Here is a 19,700-nt window from a genome sequence, read left to right as displayed (position 1 = left end):
TCAATGTCTGGTTCACTTGCAGGCTAGGGTACGTAATTAATTCAAAATGGAAGCTGTTTTCTTTTCTTACATGGGTATGATCGCCTAATTCAAAAGTTCTTCCTAAATTAAAACAAAGTAACTATTATTCTAGTTCCTTTTCCGACATTCTGCTTACGTCAATGCAGAGAGAGAGCATGCATGCTTTTGTACTTTCTCTTAGCTTCCCATTTTCAAATAAATTAAGCTCGAGGAATCTCATGCATATTCAGCCTTCAGGGCTAAGCTTTGCTAGCTAATTAAAGAATACCAAATGCTATTCTATATATGGAGTCATGCATTAACTTGAAACATGAAATTAATAGTAACTTGTAAGGGGTTTTTTTTCCCCTATTAGCCCTTAAAGTAAGTCCACAATAGATCATTAGAGAAGTAAATCAGAGAGCCTGGCCAAGCCTAATTAGGGCCAACAACCCTCCTCCAAAGGAGTCAGTGAGTCTCTGTAGAGTACTCGGCCCATTAGCCAAACCCACCCTTAAAGCAATCCATGCACAGAGAAAGCGGACGGTCGGGACAGATGAGACTCGCTACCTTGACACCATCTCGATGACATCCTGCCCTCTGGAATCTGCACAGGTAGGTAGGCGAAAAATATGGAGAATCCTTGATCTCTTGACAGCAGGCATGAAGAGGCTTAACAGGGAACACCCTCAAGATAAAGTGAGTTAGGAAGCCACGCCGCATTAATGACACCACTACCCGGATTCCATGCCGCATTAATGAAGCCATTCCAAAAGTCACATCGCATTAAATGATTATGACAAACAAATAATAGAAAGGATATAGGAAGAAGACGACGCGAGAAAGAAGAGGGGGGGTGGGGCGTTATTAATTCATTTTGAAATGGCGTTGTAAGCCAAACGATGCCGTTCTATTATATTTTTTTTTTAAATTTTCAGGCTCTAAAACGATGATATTTCACTCATTTAAGTGAAACGACACTGTTTTAGATACATATATTCAAAAAAAATTATAAATAGATCACCCAGGGGTTCAAATCGGCGCTGAACCTCCGATATTGGTTTTCTCTCAATTCCTCTCGACCATCGGCTAGTTCTTTGCCGGTTCCGGCCAGTTTCGTGCTCCGACAGTCAGTCTGATCGGTTCACGGCCGGTTCTGGCGATTCCTGAACACCCCTAATTATAACTATCTAAATGAAAAAAAAAAATATATTTATAATAAAAAATTATTTTTACGACGAAATTAATAATCGGTCCCCATCTATCCCACAAATTAAACATGATCAAATTAAGATCTAGAGGCCAATGGCCTTTTTGGTACAGTCCAAAATTTAAATTAAATTTGTCACGATTACAGGCCATTACGATTTTAATAATTCTGGACTGACGGACGGATACCTATGACTACATTACTAATAAATTACCACGTCAGAAGTGCCGAAACTTTTGGTGCGTGAAAAAAATGCAGTCTTTAGTAACACCGTGTAGGACTGTTGGAACAGTACTGGGGTCCCAAGCCACTGCTTGGCTTTAAATAGTTGTGACATCCGGCCAGCTTGTTTCTCATCCTAAATTACACGTACAAAACCTTAAAACTACGAAGCAACTGATCAAGGAAAGGAGAGATCAAATCTTTATATAGTTTGGGGCCTGAAACCCATTTCTCTTTTTAGTTCTTTTTTTTTTGCTGTTTTTTTTAGGTCAGCCAAAACGGGTCTTCCTCTGTGGATGCTTGGGTTGGGTGCCGATCCGTTGCGGGCCGACATGAATCGTTTGCTCGCTCTACTCTTCCACCAGGTAATCAGCTTTCTTATTTCTTGGAGGAGTCGTTTTGTTTGATATTATTATTCAAAGCTAGTGTTGCTACAGAAATCTCCATTAACACTGTTTTTGCCGATTAACATGCATGTTGTTAAAAGTCTGTTGTTGGTTTTTCTTTACTAGCTAGCTACCCTCGTATTCACAATACTTTTTTTTATCTTGGAAGTTGGATTCAGTACTGATTTTGGTTTTGTTGTTTAGGGTGTACTGGACGAGCAATTCGTGCAGCTTCAGCAGCTTCAAGATGAGAGCTCCCCAAACTTTGTCTACGAGGTTGTTAACATCTATTTTCATGAGTCGGAGAAGCTCTTAAAAAACCTCAGAGGATTGTTGTGAGTCTCTCTCTCTCTCTCAAAAAACCTTAATTTTGGTGACCTGTATTTGAAATTTTACGTTAATTTTTATGGGTTTGAATGATGGTGTTAATTTGGTTATTTATCTTTTGTACGTGATGGGACAGGATGGAGAGGGAGTTCTCGGACTACAAGAAAATGGGAATCCATTTGAATCAGTTTATGGGAAGCAGCTCGAGCATAGGTGCCAAGCGAGTCAGAAACGTTTGCGTTGCCTTTCGCGCCGCTTCTGAACAGAATAACCGTGCCGGGTGGGTGCGACCTTTCCTCCTCTATACTCGTGCTTCCAGCCTTCCACACCTTTCACTTTTTCAACATGTCTCCGGCCTCTCTCTCTCTCTCTCTAGTGAGAATGAGTAAACGACAAAGCATTGCCTTTTTAGCTATTTTATCATCTGGCATCTTTGGTCTTCAGGTGTTTGGGAGCTTTGGAGCTGCTAGAGCACGAGTATTGCTACCTCAAAAATAAATTGCACGAACTGTTTCATGTATGATCATCTGATCTGCACAAACTTTTTTTTTTTCTTTTTAATTACTTTCTGCATGCAGTACTACTTTCGATCTTTCTCCATGATACCTCATTCATTAAAGACAAAAATCTAATGATATGATGCAGATAGAACAGCAACGAGTTTTGGCAGCTGGAGTTAGGTACCCAATGCAAAACTAAAAGCGAGCTAGCCATGATATTATGATAACCGGGGGGCGAGGTATTTGAGTGCCAGACACCTGCAGCTTAATGTTTCAGGTTCTTAATTTGCTAGCGGCTATCGCTAAAAACCAAGCTAACCTCTCCAAATTAACAACGTAGCATGTACTTGTAAAAGGAAAACGAGAAGTTTGAGATCGAGCCTTTATGCCACCGCCAACTGCTCACCTGTATGATCTAATATTGTTGAGTACTACTAGCTCTTCGTTTTAAATAATGCATGGGCGTTACCGTAGCATTCAATGCAAATGAATTCTATTACTTATTAATTTCTGTTTCCGATGTCAAGTTATCTCAAAGTCTTTATATATGCTCGATCGTGGTACCCATGGAGTAACTGGCTTTTCCTAATGTCCAATATAAACCATTCAAGACCACTAAACTTAAGAGTAAGTACTGCTTAGTACTTATTGCTAATTGCGGTCAAATATATGAGAAATTAGGTCTTGGCATTAGTGTTATGGTGAGCAAGTTCGTGGCACTCGTTTTAAAAAAATTAGGTCTAGCGCACTGTCTTTAAAAAGTGACAAAAGAGAAAAAAAATACAAAACTTGAACACCTTAAAATTATATTTATAATACTGACGGACTGTAAAAAGGAGATATAGGATACATAGAGACTGCAGACATGAGTAGTACCTGATCTCATTGCCTAATATTTCAAGAATAATAATGGGGAGGAGCAGTACTCCAACTGTGCACCCCCATAAGCTCCAAATTAATGGATAACAAAGTGTCAATTGAAAGTTGAAACCTGGAGTGAAGGTTTATTTAATTGTGATGGCCTACCCAATGGTCCATCCCAATTCTGATGTTATTATAACTTTTACATTTTGTTTAAAGTAGTTATGATAATTAATTTCCCATTGGAGTAGTATGAAAATCTTTAGGATTATTATGTTAAGAATAATTTCAAAATATGCGCTACCATTTCATTACATATTTTGTGTTTTCTAAAAATGGGTTAGATGTATAGCTCATAATAGTACTTTAGTTAAGCTCAATACGTTGAGTGATCACTCGAGTTTTTTGCACAGCACAAGGGAAACCATAACTCGCTTACAAATTTAGTATAATCAACTATATATATATATATATATATACACACACACACACTGGATCCCCACTTCTTCCTTGAAAAAGAAAACCCATGACAATATTGGACAATAATGCGACCAAGAAACTGGCAAGAACACCAGATGATGAAGAATCTTCATGCGACAAATGCAATATGATTAGGAAAGTATCCGTTTGCCATAGGACCAGATGATGTGGGAGACGATGCTGGAGTTGGCGTGCAATCAGCAGGGGTGCCTGATGGAGGGGACGACGTGGTGGGCGGAGGCGGAGTACTGGTTGTAGGTGGGGCAGCACCAAGAGATCAAGCTCGAGACAGTAATGGTTAACTTCTGGCCGAGCTGACAGTGCTGGCTGATGGTGCAGATATAGTAATGATTTCCAGTGTTGGAGAGAGTTTTGTTGATCGGACCAGTGGTGATGATGCCGCCAATGGAGTTTGAAGCGCTACAAGAGTCGTAAGATTCTTTTGGTACTCGAAGGACATCATGCGCCCCTGTGCCTATGGTGAAGTTGAATGCTGAAAATGGCTAGGATATAATACCATATACATTTATGACGGAGGAGGATGATGAGGCATAGAAGTGCATGTTATTCACTAGCTACTTGATATAATCAAGTTTTCATCATGGAGTTCATGAGGCAAAAGATCATAAAGAAGGTATTGTCAGGAAAAACAAAATCTCAGCCATGCAGATAATTAGACGGTCTTCAACTTGCATTATAATATTAATGGATGTCACATATTATACTGAAAAAGAAAAATGATTTATCCACCCTTAATTAAGATCATGTACAAGTGTGATGCAAGCTATTGAAAAAAAAAATTTGAGACTAGTTTAAACAATCCAGTACTTTTTAACGAGTAGAAATGGGAATCTTACTTAGAATATCACCAACAACGAACTTCTTACTGGCAGCCCAGCTCTCATATCAGAGGCACCACCTCGTGGAACTGTCCAGCCCAAGCTATCTCCCACAACGTGTACCGTCTGTGCAGCCGCGCATTGTACAAGCACCGCAGCAACAACACCGAAAACAAACACGACACTTGTAAACTTCACCATTCTGATCTCTCTCTCTCTCCCACAATTGCAATATCTATATTTCTATGCTTTGTGCAGACACGAATTAATCACGATCTCAGTACCTGGCTGGCATCTGTCCGTAATGTGTATGCAGTATGCCTTTAATGACAGTAGTGAATATATATATATATATACTCTATTATAATAATTGACTATCTAATTATGAATAGTAACTTTTGTTATTTTTTCGTTAATTTTTTTTATTTTTTCGTTAAATTCTGTTTTACCAAAAGGCCTTTAAAACTCTTGGTCATTTGACGTGTAGCTCTCATGTAGAATTTAATAAATGATCTTGTTTTACCAAAAGGTCCTTAATACCGTTGATCATTTGACGTGTAATTCCCTTATAAAATTTAATAAAAGATCATGTTTTACCGCGGTTAAATACTTTACTGAAGTTTAGATTTTTTTAAATTTTTTTTCTTTAACTTTATATTTTCTTTTTCCAAACAAATAAGTTACTGACTTTTTCACTTTTATTTTATTTAAATCATTATGTCATGTGTACCCGGTGCTAATGCGTGCACCTTGGGCGTTCCCTATTATGTGTGTGTGTGTGTATATATATATATATATGTATATATATATATATAAAATGACTCACAAATATTGGTGGGAATATTTGGACAGATTAGGCGCGGCCTTGACGGTGAAGATGGGAAGACACGACGACATGGCTCCCGATTGAGACAATGATCTTCCATTTGAGACCAAGTCCAAAGTGGGAAGACAGAATTAGCTAGGTTATACGTGGAACTGTTCTACTTTTCTTTTTGGACCACCAAACATATCAATTCAACGTGAGGGCGTGACTGGCAATTAATTAATTTAATTGGTACTGGAAAAACAAAATTCATTTAACTCGTATGAAAACACGGAACGGTGTGGTTCTGATCTATCTTGATCAGTGCTTGACATGAATACTCTATTAATTGTGATTTTTGTTGAAAGCTTTATGGTATATAATTTACTAGGATTATTTTGTCCTTTTTGATTCTTTTTTAGGGTAATTTCATCTTTTTGAGGAGATTAGGGGTCTATTGCAATTTTTTTGGTGGTTTGGGAGAGTGATTGCAAATAGAGTGATAGTGTGAGAGTAATGTTACATACAGTTGTTGAGTATACAAACGTTATACAATCGTTTTGAAAAAGTGTGAGATTCATTATTAAAAAATTAAAACTTTTTTTTTTTTCATGTGAATTCCATATTTATTTATTTTTTTTCAAAACACTTACAAACTCAACTACTTCAAATATTATTTCTCTTTCCACTGTCTTACAATTAAATTTCCAACAACGCGCGTCCAAAGATACAAGAGTACTCTGACCTTCTTGGGACTCTCTGTACTCTTTACGCCTTACAAAGTTACTTTGTAATATGATTATTTTGAAATTGTTTGTATTTAAATAATATTTGATAAAATAAAATAAAATAAAATAAGATGGAAATTGTTTCCAAACATCTCCTGAATTATTAACTTTGGCTGACATTTCTGTTTTCTAGTTGTAAAATGAACTCATTGGAATTAGATGAATTTTAAATAATAGTACTTCTACTTGCAATCGGGAATTAAGTGCAACCTCCATTTTACATGCATATTATTGATACCGTAGAATTTGATTTGTAAAAAATTTGATTTTTAAATTTTTTTTTTTTATAAATTAAGTTCTGTTATATTATCTGTAAGGAAAATGCATCCTCTAAACCAATTTGCAAGTAGAATTTAGTTTTTGTTTTTAATAGAAAATGCTAGAGTGCTTCCTGGATTTGAATATTAGTATATTCTATTCTATTTTTTATTTTTAAATAATTAAAAAAATTATAATTACTAGCAAATTTATGTATTTTATTTTAAATGTTTAAAAAATATTTTAAAAAAATCAAAATGAGTTAGCAGTCATCTACATGCAGCAAAGTAGAACGTACGGCCCGTTCTTAATCTGTAACGAAATTATTTAGCCGCCGGCCAAACCATTCTCATGCATATGTAAAGGGGACGGGTAGTACTGGTCGATAAAAAAGGACAAAGACTATGTAGTATGTATTGTGGTAAAAAAAAAATCTTCAATTCTTATATATTACTGTTCCATGAATGAGTGTCTGTACAAGATAAATTAGTGGCTATACGAGGAGGCCAGGGATCGATCATGTTACATTAACAATCGGTATGAATTCAAGGAACCTGAACCCAATTCCTTCACTGAGCTGATAAAGCTGCAAGCTAGCAAGCATCGAACAGATCAAGCAATCGGTATGATTTTTGAAGCAATTAATTAATTATGATGTCAAAAAATCAGTAGCAGAATTGCAGCACAGCTTGCAAAAACCAGCATGTATGATGATCCAATTCCCTGAAAGCCGAAATATTAGAAAATGAAATATAGCTAGGAATTAAGCTTAGAAACTAAACCTACCAACATGAAATTAGAATGTAGGAAGTAGCTAGCTAGGAATATTCCATACCATGAAAGAGAGCAGAGACGATGCTGCTGAAGAAGGCTTTAGCCCAGTGAATCCAATATCATATGCAATGCTTCCATCTGCTTTAAACAATCCAAAGTTCCTCTCGGAAGTTCCTCCAGGTTTCAAATTCTCATTGAATAAAGCAAAAACATAAGCCTTCACCGGAATCTTTCGCCTATATGGGGTCCCCTTCTTTTTGGCTAGCCGTTTGCGCAAATTACTGTTGTAAGTTCTTGCATTTTTCTCTGAGGCACCTGCTTCACTCTCATCTCCACGAGAAGGCCAACCAGTTTCAGAAACTATGATCTCCATCTTGCCAAACCCAGCCTTTTCTAAAGCAGCATAAGCCGCATCAATCTGGGCATCGAACATGTTATCATAATGTAACTTAGTCTTTGCATCATAAATTCCACGATTTGATTGGAAGAGAGCATATTTGAGGTCAATATGCTCAGGATCACTCATATATGCCAGGAATGGATACGCATTTATGAAAAATGGAGAACCAATCTGCGAGAAGAACTGCAGAAGTGGCTTCATGTATGGAACAATATCTTCCTTGAAAATACACGAAGATGGAGGGAAGGAATTAGCAAACACACCCTGTGAATGTGGGCTTTGTACTTGAACAACCTTGGTCAAGTCCAACCTATCAAGGGCATTGTAAACATTTTTCGCTGCAGGCAGCAACACCTCCCAGAGATCTTGACGATCTTTATTCGCTAAGATCTCATTCCCGACTGCAATTCCACGTATAGAAGTACCAGGAAGGAAAGGCTGCACATTTTCTTTTATCCAACTCATCGCACGATCCTCGTTTACACTCATCTCTGTCAGAAAGTCGCCGCCGAGTCCAACCACTATCTCTATACCAGATCCGTTGAAGGCTGTGAGGACTTCATGATTAGCGTCATAAATTCTTATGTTTTTAATCTTTGCAGCTTTGAGAAGTGTCACCACATTTTCCGGTGAAGGTAAGTTGTCTGCTATTCTGCCATAGTTTATTCCATACGTCCCCGTGAATGCTTGTGCTGTCAAAGCTGCTGAACAGAAGATACATACATATATAGTGCCATTAGCCAATGATTGATTGCCATGATAAGAGAAGAAAGTTTAGATTTTTTTTTTTTTTTTTTTTTTTTAATTTATACCAGTCTCAAATATGGGATCTTTATGACATATGTGGGGTTCGAATCCCCTAATTAATCCCGCATGCCCAAAAAAAGGGAAATAATTTATATGATTGTTTTTTCAAAATTCAACTTAAGGCGAGATAATAATAATCATCGTCACATTGATGGGCATAAAGAACCCTATTTTTAAAAATAAAAAAATAAAAAAATCAATGACTATTCAAACATGTTAAATACTCTTCATTGAGTTAATTAACCATAGCAGACCTAATCAAATTATAGAGTTCTACCTATGCTCAAGGGAAATGAAAAAACAAGAGAATTCAGCCTATAGCTTAGTGGTCATACTACGCAATTCAAACAAGTCATAGTATTCACCATAAAGCTGAAAGCTGAGACAGAATGATACGTACCATTGATAGTTGCGATAGAGAAGACGAGAAAAAACGAAAGCCAGAAAGGAGAGAACGCCATGGTTTTGTGTTGGTGGGCATATTAACAATGAATGAGGATTCCATTTATAGAAGGGAATTGAGTACGCTGCAGTAATTTGTAATCCAAAAACGGTAACGTCAACGGAAACGACGCCATAAACGATGCTGTGGATGATGCAATGCTTTTCCTTCAGGCATGCCGTAGGCTCAAGATTCCAAATGTGAAGAAAGAAAACAAGAGGAAGAAGATTCTTAGCCTTAGCCTATAGATGATGAATATATATATATATATATATATGTATGTATGTATGTGGTAATTCTCGAAGGGGGCTTAGAATAGATTCTTCCTTTACTCTCACTTTTTAATCTCCCTCTTAAAGTGTGCCTTTTACCAGTTCCAGTTTTTGTTTCCATCTGGGTCTATGGTGTATACTGATCAGAGTCTTCCTCTCTTATCTCTGTTAAGGTTTTGGAGGGATAGTTAATATACCTTTCGTGGCTAAAAAGGTGTAATTTGAAACTTGGGAGGTGGTGGAACCTTTTGGGTTAGCAGATGGAAACAGAGGCGTCTCATGTGATCTGGGGGTTTACGACTTTGTGGAGTGTTGGTGTTCCCTGTTCAACCCCCAAAAAAGAAAACTTGATTTCAATTATCGTTTCCTGTTTGGTAGTGCATCTGAAATCGTGTTATAGAAACACCATTCCACCTAAAATTTGTAAGCTCAAATCGAAATTTTAATGTGCTACGTGAGTTCAAATCAAACAATCGCAAGTTCTCGAACAGTTCTGGAATTTTGTTATCCTTCGCATAAGTTATTGAAAACATCTGTCTAAGACCAACGTTCAATTGACCTTATCCTTGTGAGAGACAGAGTTTGTGTCAGACGACAACACTAACGTTTTTCTGTCACAATAGTCTCCGCCCCGTTCCATCTGGTCTATGTTCATTCTTGTGTTATTAACGTTCTGTTCAACCTGATCAGACGTAGTGCAGAGTGAATCCCACCCACACACACAAGTAACGGGGCCATCTTATCAGAGGAGAAAACAGGCAGCCCGAGCAAGTAAAATATAAATCACTAACCATGAAGTCACGGAACATGTCTTACAGTCTACAGTCTTGGGTTCCTCCAGATTGTAACAAAAGCTGCAGAATCTAAACCCTATTCTATCGTCTAAAGCTTCATTCCCCTACATTCAATTAATTCTAGCATCACCAACACTTAAATTACAGTCATCTGAGGAATCCCCAAGTTACAAAGACAAAAATGAAAAGGTGGAAGGGATGTTAACATAAGGGCTAATTGCTAAGGCAGGCAGTACGGTACATTCAGCAGTTCACTGGGGAGGGAGATGGTCGTTGGGGCGCATCAGCAGGCCCCACTTGGTTAACCTTACCATTTTCGATCACCTCCCCATCATTTTCCTTCGCTTTCTCCTCGGCCTCCACATTGTTCTCAGACAAAGCTTGGTTCTCTTTGATCTCTACCTTGGATGCAGATTCGATTCCATGGGGATTATCTTGCTTTGCTCCCCCATTCGCTTCTACAGTCACAGTATCTGTGTTATCATCCTGTTTCTTGTCACTTGTACCATTTGCTTTCTCCACATCGTTTTCCATCTCATTTTTAGTATTTTTAGTTGCCTCAGTAGCCACAGTTTCTCCAGTAAAGTTTACATTGGCTGCTATTGCTGCAACATCTTGCTGTTTAACATTAGCCTCAGCTTGGGTTTTATCCACACTGGGAGCTTGGGCAGAAGCATGCCCATCCTTGCCTTCCTCAGCATCAGTTTGGAGTTTATCTCCATTCTCTTTTTGTATTTTATCTCCATCCTCGACTGAAGTTTCCTTGGAAACATCTTTCTCCTTCCCAGCTTCTGCATCTTCTTTCTCATCTACCCCCAAATCTTGCATACGAATTCCCTTTGTACCTTCAGTTTCTTCAGGAGCAGCTTCCACTTCTTTGCTGTCCTTCTTTATCCCCAATGATTTTCGGCCACGTTTCCTCGGGGACTCACCCTCTGATGGTGGAGTTGCCTTGACCTTTTCACTGATTCTTGCAGATCTCCTAGGGGTCTCACCAGTACCCCAATCAAACTCTGATATTGCAGGATTACCAGTGTGTGATTTTAGGTACTGCTCCAGTTGTTTTTTGTTATTGATCTCCTCTCCAGTAGGAGCAATGAACACAATCTCATTCTTCCTTGGTGTACCTCCTTTCTTGGGGAAGAACTGAAGGAACAATGAAAACAGGGGTTTACGTAAGTCAAAGTGCCACACAATAAGAATTCTGACCTAATCATGCCTGAATGTTCCCCATCATAAATATGGCATAGTATGATTAAATTCAAAAGCATCTTGAAAGAAAGCCCATCAGTACTAACTACTTAAATCAAACATCTTAATCAAATAAATCAGAATGGTTCTAACATACCAACCAGTCCCTTCATGAATTGATTGGATCAGACAACAATACATGTGGATAAAGACAAAGTTATTAGTGTACAAGAAATGGAAAAGCTAATTCTTTTGAATTCCCACTCAAATGAATTATAAACCAACTGCCCATTTTGCCAAACCTCAACTAAATATTTCAACAAACATCCTAGATTGACTAAATAATGAAGGGACAGTGAACATTCAGTTTTGAATACTAGGCAAAAAAAGAATTGGAACAAGGAATTGAATATTTAATACCGATAGTCAAATGACATAATTAGTAAGACTTACAACTATAACACATGGCTAGATTGACTAAATCATTCACTGAAATGAAAAAAGGTAAAAAGTTAATGAAGCAAATACCAGAGCAATCATAAACAAAAAGAAAAGAAAAGAAACCCAATCCTTATGAAGGGAATGACTAGTCAATGATAAATTAACAGGGTTGGGTGTATGTATCTCGTTATGCATGTGGCACTCAATACAGTGACGGTGGTAGAGGGGTCCACAAAACTCTCGATCTTCATATTTTAAGTTATTTAAAGAGAACAAATTTGATGTTTGTACACCAATTACTGCATTATAAGAAGTATACCACAGCCAATCGTTCCAAACAGCAACTACTAACCAAATTCAAGTTTCACTTTTCCTCGCAAAGGTGGTAAAAAAAAAATCCCCTCAAGGCTTAATTACTACATAGAAACACAAGTGTCATTAAAAACAAAAGCAGTAGAGTTCACAAAGGCTTTAAGCCAAAAAAGTACAAGGATTAGGCCAAGAAAGACATCGCTTGGCCAAAAGGGTGCGACACTCGGAAAACAAAGCCAGGCACATCATAGTTAATGCAATTTCTAGAGGACAGAGGCAGAAATTCTACAAACCAAGAAACCTCTTTGTCAAGGGAACAAAACTTTGGCATGAATTTTCAACTATCATCTTCTCCTCTCAAACCAATTTTTAAGAGTGCAAAATAGTTTATTGTAAAATTAGTAACCGAATAAATTATTAGTGAGCTGGTGAAAGGAGCAAACATTTATGCATTGCTACGAAAAGAAAAGGAGAAGAAAACCCTAAACACAAAATCACTCCCCCGACACAAAATTCAAGCACAATCCCTAGCCGAAGGAGACAAAAAGAAAAGAAAGCTATATTATCAACCATATTCCACCACATAATAATACAGAACACTGACACAAAACAAGAAAAAACCAGATACCAAATTTTACCTACGAGCATAATAGAACAGAAATTTCGAGAAAGCTGAAATCTACGACAGCAAAGTACAAGAATATATTCTGGGGATAGAGAAAAATACTAATTTCTTCCAAGGAGGAGCTGGAAGAGAAAGCTGAAAACTACAAAAACAAAGTCGAAGAATTTATTCCGGTAAGAGAGAGACAGAGAGAGAGAGAGACCAATTTCTTCCAAGAAGGAGGGGCTGGGAGCTCCACCGAAAGAATATCATCTTGCGCTCCAGCTCTAACTTGTGCTTCCTTCTCCATTTTCACCTGCAAAACAAAGCAAAGCCAAACCCAACTAACCTGCAACGGAGCGTGCGTGCGTGCGGTGAGAGAGATCAGGGTCGGGAAAACCGTTGGGAGTGTGTTAGATACATAAATCGATTGTCACGTAGTGGAAGAAGGCGTGATAACGTGACCACCAGGAACGAAGTAGTAGGTTATTGGCTACCTACTTAAAAGCTGACTTTTGCCTCCTCTATTATTTAACCGTCTCTCTCTCTCTCTCTCTCTTTTTTTTTTTTTAAATGCTATTTCTTCCTGCTCAAAATTAATATTCAACATACATATACATTTATTTATATGGAGTTTATATTTTACAGAAATTTATTTTAAATTAGCAACGTCAATTTTATATCTTTTTATATTATATTATTTAATTTAATTTATATTCAAATAAATCACACATTTGAAACTGATTACCAAGTTCATTATTTATCATTTCTTTTTTAATTGATCTAATTATTTATTTATTCGTTACAGTCAGTTTAATCTTTTTCATTTACGTGGCACTCAAAATGGCCCAATTCAATGGAAAGTTCAAATTAAAATAATAAATATAAATCCTACTTTGATTCAATCAAGAAAATAGAATATATATATATATATATAATAAACAAATGTGGGAAATTTAAAATGTGGACCTCCGTTGAAGGCGCTGCCGGCTCACGTGGAGAATGAGGGTCACCTGTCCCATTTACGCGAAAGGTTTGGGATAACGCATTCTCTAATCTTAACAGAATTGGAACAAGCGGGCTGGGACCGTTGGGTTCCGACCGAACAATCGAGATTTTTTTTATTAGTCACTGTCTACTATCATATATTTTAGATCTTATAAAAAATATCACATATTCTATAAAAAAAAATTATAAATATAAAGTGTGAAAATAAATAATAATTTATTCGTAGAATTACTCTTTCTTATTTACATTTTTAACCCCCTCATTCTTTCATAAACATCGGTACCAAAAAACTTGGGCTCTGAAGTCTGAACTGTGATGGTACCGTGTGATGTCAAAAATTGACAACTCAGCGGAGCCATGTTGGGCTCTGAACTTGGGCCGGACTACCAAGGATTACCAAATGGCACGATGGGCCCACCACAACATTCTCTCAAAATGAGTTTAAATTTTAAATTCATTTCAATTCATCTTAATTCATCATTATAATTTTTTTAAATCTTAACAAAAAATATAATAAATAATTTAATTTTTTTAAATTTTAAAATAATAATAATATTAAAAAATAATATTCAAACAATATTTTATCATCACAATTCAACTCAACTCAACTCAATTCAATTTAACATTTAAACGCAGCCTCAATCTCATATTTCTATTAGAATATTTTTCATTCTTTTAATTGAAATTCTTTTCAAATATTTATATATATATATATATATTTATTTATTTAAATAACATATATCTATTTATGTAGTTCTAAAGTGCCAGTCTTAGAGAAGAAATCCAAAAGAAATTATTGAAAAAGGAAAAATTAGAAAGAAGATGAAGATCAAACTTATAAGTAATTTTTCTGTGATCATTCTAATTATCATGTTAATTAGATCAAAACCAACGTCAATTAGGTACACTCATGTGAGGTTACGTGTACGTGTACATATATATTTTCAAGTAGGAATATATATATATATATATATATATATATATATAATGGAAGCAGTTGGGGTTTTTCTTAAAAGAGATCAGTCAACCAAAAATGACAAAAAAGCTAGCAAATAATTCAAGTGACTTTCTATATAATGTGGGTCGGTATGATTAATTACAAATATTCTAATAGCAATTAATCCATATGGATTATTTATGTAGTGGGATCACCTTTTTATATTTGCTTTCATAAAGGTGGAAACAATGGTTCAAGGTGTTTCAACCAACGTGCCCCTTTCTCCGACCTAATCCTCTTAATGATTTCCATTTTTTCTTGACGGCGGGGTTTGAGTTTTAGACACAATTAAATTTTATAAAAATAAATTTATAAACTGATGTGTCTTGATGTGGTACGTTAGATTGTAAATATATTTTTATTATAAAATTTATATATTTACTTTTATGAAATATCTTTCTAGTCGTAGTCATTCTCAATTTAAAATAATTGATTTTGTATATATTTTACTTCATTGTTTTTGGCCAAACGAAAGACGAATTCTAATCTTCTTTACAAAATAATCGTATATAATAAGTTGAAGAATCAAATATTCACCTTATTAAAGATGAGAAAATACCAATTGGGTTATCAAGATTAGTTGATTTCAGTCACAATTGATCTCACAATTTCACATATATAACACAACATTAATTAGTTGCTTGCAGAAGTGTGGATGCATGCGTAGCAATGAGTGTGATCGTGACATCTGCATGATGCCTTCATATATTTGCATCTTTTCCTAATTAAAACGTATATATTATGTATATTTTGGTTAAAAAACCATAAACTAATACAGTTTATTGCCATTGATCAACAGCATCACCATCAAAAATACGAAGACAGCAGCTTATCAGGAAAAAACGATTCCAAGTAAGCGACAAGATTATTTGATTGGTTGTGCAAAATTGACTCTTGCAGCTAATTCACGTGTTTTGAAACTTTTCTCTCTCTTAGCAGGAGAAAAACCATCCAAGACTGCGACATTTTTAGTCCCCAAGTCAACAATGTAAAAAGACACAAACATCTCTGTTTGGGTTTGCGTTTGCGTTTGCGTTTGCGTTTCTACTTTCTACCGATTTTAATTCCGTTGTCACGTTAAAAATATAATATAAATAATTAAATTTATATCTTTTTATTAATATTTTAAATAATCTCATGATTTTACAATTTATTTTATTTAATTAAATATTTTATAATTATAAAAAGGATAGATATGATAATTACGGCAATTTAAATTAATCATTGTTATAATAAATATTAATTTGGCTTACTTTTTAATTAGACTTCTACTTTACAATACGTTAGTTTATGAAATATATGTAATAAATCTTTTTATGGTACCTTTAATATTACTCAATAATTAGGTACAAAAAAAAGAGCAAATAAAATAAAAGTGGAGGAGAAAATACAGCGCCATCATTAATGTTTAGGCACGATTTAAATAATGAAATGAGATGAGATAATTTTAAATAAAAGTTAAAATTTAAATAAAATATTATTATAATATTATATTTTAATATTATTTTTATTTTAAAATTTAAAAAAATTAAATTATTTATTATATTTTATATAAAAATTTAAAAAATTATAATAATAAAATAAAATAAAATAATTTTCCTAACCAATGGAGAGAGGATAGGTAGACGAATACAATTTAATTTAAAAAAATTTAACTAATCATCTGTATACTACACACTTTCTTTTTTATATGTGTTAAAAAAAATAAAATGTGTGGCAGTGAGAGCTGAATAACAATCAATTGCAGAAATTACAAGGAATGCATCACTTTCTCAAGCAAACAGTCAAAGACACCCTGACAAGGTTGCAAATTGGATTGCAACCACCACTAAAAAAATCAACAAGGTAGTTGAAAGCATTCAAGTTGCAGACTTGTCTCGACGATTTCCATAGCTGCCAGTCCCTCCCTCTCGATCTCTAGTTTGCAGATTTAAAAGAAGCTCACTCATCTAGTCATCTCATTCCATCTTTCACAAGTTGAGAAGCTCAGATTTCTGCAACAGACTGAGGTCAGTCATTTCTATACACTTTTTTCATGTCCGTCTGCGGAGATTTTAAATTTTTCTCCTCATCTACATCTTTATATTTTAGGTCTTTTGAATGTATAATTCTATTCTACATATCAAAAAATAATGTATGATTCTATTCTTTAAACTGGGTATAAATTTTTCTCCTTTTGCAATCGCATTTGATGGGGGGCTTTTATAGGCGAACTCGAAGAAATAGCGTGCGTATCAGTTTCTTTTTTTCTTTTCGTTGCTTTCAAACTTTCTTTTAAACTCTAGGCTGCACTGATTTCTTGTTATGGATATCAGATTTTGGACAGAAATTTTGGCTTGATTTAGCCACACTCAGAGGATTGATGCAGTTCCAGAAATTTATGGGTTTTTCCCAATTCATAACCTTGTGTCTCTGTTTCCTCCTTGTGTTTGAGAACTCCGCCGCCAGCAATCTACATGTTGGTCAGATTCATCCTGGATTCCAAGCATCTCATAGCCAATGGGAAGAAAATAATGGGCTATTTCTGTCATCCAGCAATTCGGCATTCGCTTTGGGCTTTTACACTGCCCTGGATGTCGAATTGTTTTTGCTAGTAATCATTCACCTGGGTAGTTCCAAAGTAATTTGGACTGCTAATAGAGGCTTACTGGTTAACAATTTTGACAAGTTTGTCTTCAACGAAAATGGGAATGTGTTTTTGAAAAAGGGGGACCGTGTGGTTTGGTCTACAAACACAACAGGGGTAAAGGTTAGAGCCATGGAATTGCAGGACTCAGGAAACTTGGTATTGGTTGCCGGGAATGGAAGTATTCTTTGGCAGAGTTTTAGCCATCCCACTGATACCCTTTTACCTGGACAGGTGTTCCAGGAAGGAATGAAACTTAAAAGCTTTCCCAACCACAATAACTTGTCTCATTATCTTGAAATCAAGTCAGGTGATATGGTCTTGTATGCCGGTTATGAAACTCCACAACTATATTGGTCCATAACAAACGATAGCCGGAAAAACAATAACAATGTCACCAGCACCAGTGGTGTCCATTCTGTCTCTCTGGCGTTCAATTCATGGAACTTCTATGATCAAAATGGGGTTTTGCTTTGGCAACTTGTCTTCTCTGATAATAATGGTACCAATGCCTTGTGGACTGCTGTTTTAGGCTCTGATGGCTCAATGTCATTCTATAACCTTCACAAGGGAAAGAGTGTCACTCCCGAGGCAACTAAGATACCTGAAAATCGCTGCAGTATTCCAGAGCCTTGTGATCCCTATTATGTGTGCTATTTTGACAACTGGTGCCAGTGCCCTTCGCTTCTCAAGTCCGAATTTCAATGCAAACCTCAGACTGTCTCGACCTGTAATAGCTCCAAAAGTTCAGTGGAGCTTTTATACATTGGTGAGAAGCTTACTTATTTTGCACTTGGATTTGTTCAACCCCTTCTGAAATCCAATTTAAATGCATGCCAAGAAGCTTGCCTTACAAGCTGCTCTTGCCTTGTGCTGTTCTTTGAAAGAACTTCTGGGAGATGCTTTCTTTTTGAACAGATAGGGAGTTTGCAACGCTCTGGTGAAGTTTCTCCTGGTTATATTTCATACATGAAGGTCCCTGGTCGTGGCAATGGTGGACCGAGTCCTGCAAGTAGAGAGGAAAGGAAGCACATTTTATCAGTCATAGTAATCGTTGTTGCAACCACATTTGCTATTCTTGGTCTACTTTATGTAGGATACTGGTATCACCGCAAAAAGAAGGGATTGCTGGAACATCCTCAAGACAACCTGGAAGATGACAATTTCTTGGATAGTCTTTCCGGGGCACCCATTCGTTTCACTTACAGTGATTTGAGTCGAGCAACCAAGAACTTCACCACAAAGGTTGGTGCAGGCGGGTTTGGCTCAGTCTACCTTGGTGTGCTGCCAGATGGTACCCGCTTGGCAGTGAAAAAATTGGAGGGCATTGGGCAGGGGAAGAAAGAATTTAGAGCTGAAGTCTCAATTATAGGGAGTATCCATCATGTCCATCTGGTGAAGCTCAGAGGATTCTGTGCTGAGGGCTCTCACCGGCTTCTTGTCTACGAATACATGGGTAATGGATCCTTAGATAAATGGATCTTTGAGAACAATGAAGGTAATCCCTTGTTGGATTGGGATACGAGATTCAACATTGCAGTGGGTACTGCAAAGGGATTAGCTTATCTCCACGAGGAGTGTGAAGTGAAGATTGTGCATTGCGATATAAAACCTGAAAATGTTCTTCTCGATGACAATTACACTGCGAAAGTATCTGACTTTGGTTTGGCCAAGCTAATGAACCGGGAACAGAGCCATGTTTACACAACGCTAAGGGGTACAAGAGGTTACCTTGCACCTGAATGGATCACAAACTATGCCATATCCGAGAAGAGTGATGTTTACAGCTATGGCATGGTCTTGCTTGAGATCATTGGTGGGAGGAAGAATTATAATACAGGATATTGTTCGGAGAAAGCCTATTTTCCCACTTATGCCTCCAAGATGTTAGAAGAAGGAAAACTGAAAGAAATCTTTGATTCTAAGCTGGAGATTGATGACCAGGATGAAAGGGTTTCCACAGCAATCAAAGTGGCATTGTGGTGCATACAGGAGGAAATGCATTTGAGGCCACCGATGACTAAAGTAGTCCAAATGCTTGAAGGCCTTTGTACTGTGCCTTTGCCTCCAATCTCCTCCCAAGTTAGTTCTCACTCAAGCTTCCTCAAATGGAGCAGTGACGAGGCTACTTCATCAGGACTGATCGATTCGAACAGTGAGTTAGCCATGTCAGATGTTCGGTTATCAGGCCCAAGATAACGAAAGCTCTTTTATTTTCCATTCTTTATTTTTTCTAATAGAAATCTAAAAATGGCTTCTTTGCACTTAGAAGAGTGATAAGTTTTGTTTTAGAGCCGGTTTGGATTGAGAGATTGATCTTCTCGCTACTATTCATAAATTTCAACTCATAGATCTC

At 36.5% G+C, this 19,700-nt stretch overlaps 4 protein-coding genes across 5 annotated transcripts; 2 read left to right on the top strand and 2 right to left on the bottom strand.

The window, feature by feature from the left end:
• The first annotated feature begins 1,568 nt into the window (after positions 1-1,568).
• On the top strand, positions 1,569-3,119 carry LOC121247177 (pseudo histidine-containing phosphotransfer protein 6-like). The gene is made up of 5 exons (XM_041145523.1): positions 1,569-1,797; positions 2,023-2,153; positions 2,282-2,425; positions 2,590-2,662; positions 2,791-3,119. Exons 1-5 carry the CDS (start codon positions 1,729-1,731, stop codon positions 2,842-2,844), a joined length of 471 nt encoding a protein of 156 aa, XP_041001457.1. The 5' UTR covers positions 1,569-1,728; the 3' UTR covers positions 2,845-3,119.
• A 3,973-nt stretch (positions 3,120-7,092) lies between these two features.
• Positions 7,093-9,166, bottom strand: LOC121246560 (glucan endo-1,3-beta-glucosidase 14-like). Of its 2 annotated transcripts, none has more exons than XM_041144736.1 (3): positions 9,058-9,166; positions 7,512-8,551; positions 7,093-7,399 (listed from the first exon to the last, which is right to left on the bottom strand). In XM_041144736.1, exons 1-3 carry the CDS (start codon positions 9,116-9,118, stop codon positions 7,334-7,336), a joined length of 1,167 nt encoding a protein of 388 aa, XP_041000670.1. In that variant the 5' UTR covers positions 9,119-9,166; the 3' UTR covers positions 7,093-7,333. The 2 variants fall into 2 exon arrangements, with proteins under 2 accessions (XP_041000670.1, XP_041000669.1); XM_041144735.1 differs by having other exon boundaries at positions 7,512-8,554; positions 9,058-9,150.
• Positions 9,167-10,137: 971 nt separating this feature from the next.
• Positions 10,138-13,168, bottom strand: LOC121246561 (methyl-CpG-binding domain-containing protein 11-like). Its single transcript, XM_041144737.1, has 2 exons — positions 12,937-13,168; positions 10,138-11,311 (listed from the first exon to the last, which is right to left on the bottom strand). Exons 1-2 carry the CDS (start codon positions 13,021-13,023, stop codon positions 10,409-10,411), a joined length of 990 nt encoding a protein of 329 aa, XP_041000671.1. The 5' UTR covers positions 13,024-13,168; the 3' UTR covers positions 10,138-10,408.
• Positions 13,169-16,466: 3,298 nt separating this feature from the next.
• Positions 16,467-19,608, top strand: LOC121246899 (G-type lectin S-receptor-like serine/threonine-protein kinase SD2-5). The gene is made up of 2 exons (XM_041145213.1): positions 16,467-16,727; positions 17,034-19,608. The coding sequence occupies exon 2, from the start codon at positions 17,081-17,083 to the stop codon at positions 19,541-19,543; it is 2,463 nt and encodes an 820-aa protein (XP_041001147.1). The 5' UTR covers positions 16,467-16,727; positions 17,034-17,080; the 3' UTR covers positions 19,544-19,608.
• Positions 19,609-19,700: the final 92 nt, after the last annotated feature.

Source organism: Juglans microcarpa x Juglans regia, chromosome 1S, assembly GCF_004785595.1.
Source record: "Juglans microcarpa x Juglans regia isolate MS1-56 chromosome 1S, Jm3101_v1.0, whole genome shotgun sequence".
In the NCBI taxonomy this organism is placed as follows: domain Eukaryota; kingdom Viridiplantae; phylum Streptophyta; class Magnoliopsida; order Fagales; family Juglandaceae; genus Juglans; species Juglans microcarpa x Juglans regia.
The sequence above is the reverse complement of the archived record's forward strand: the minus strand, read 5'-3'. Positions and strand labels throughout refer to the sequence as shown.

Excerpts from the sequence above, each read along its gene's own strand:
- LOC121247177 (XM_041145523.1), top strand. The coding sequence starts at position 1,729 with ATGCTTGGGTTGGGTGCCGATCCGTTGCGGGCCGACATGAATCGTTTG. Across the intron at positions 2,426-2,589 it reads GAACAGAATAACCGTGCCGG|GTGTTTGGGAGCTTTGGAGC; the intron begins GTGGGTGCGACC and ends TTTGGTCTTCAG. Across the intron at positions 2,663-2,790 it reads AATTGCACGAACTGTTTCAT|ATAGAACAGCAACGAGTTTT; the intron begins GTATGATCATCT and ends GATATGATGCAG.
- LOC121246560 (XM_041144735.1), bottom strand. The coding sequence starts at position 9,118 with ATGGCGTTCTCTCCTTTCTGGCTTTCGTTTTTTCTCGTCTTCTCTATC. Across the intron at positions 8,555-9,057 it reads CTCTATCGCAACTATCAATG|CAGCTTTGACAGCACAAGCA; the intron begins GTACGTATCATT and ends TCTTCTGTTCAG. Across the intron at positions 7,400-7,511 it reads CGTCTCTGCTCTCTTTCATG|GGAATTGGATCATCATACAT; the intron begins GTATGGAATATT and ends TTCGGCTTTCAG.
- LOC121246561 (XM_041144737.1), bottom strand. The coding sequence starts at position 13,023 with ATGGAGAAGGAAGCACAAGTTAGAGCTGGAGCGCAAGATGATATTCTT. Across the intron at positions 11,312-12,936 it reads CTCCTTCTTGGAAGAAATTG|TTCTTCCCCAAGAAAGGAGG; the intron begins GTCTCTCTCTCT and ends TTGTTCCTTCAG.
- LOC121246899 (XM_041145213.1), top strand. The coding sequence starts at position 17,081 with ATGCAGTTCCAGAAATTTATGGGTTTTTCCCAATTCATAACCTTGTGT.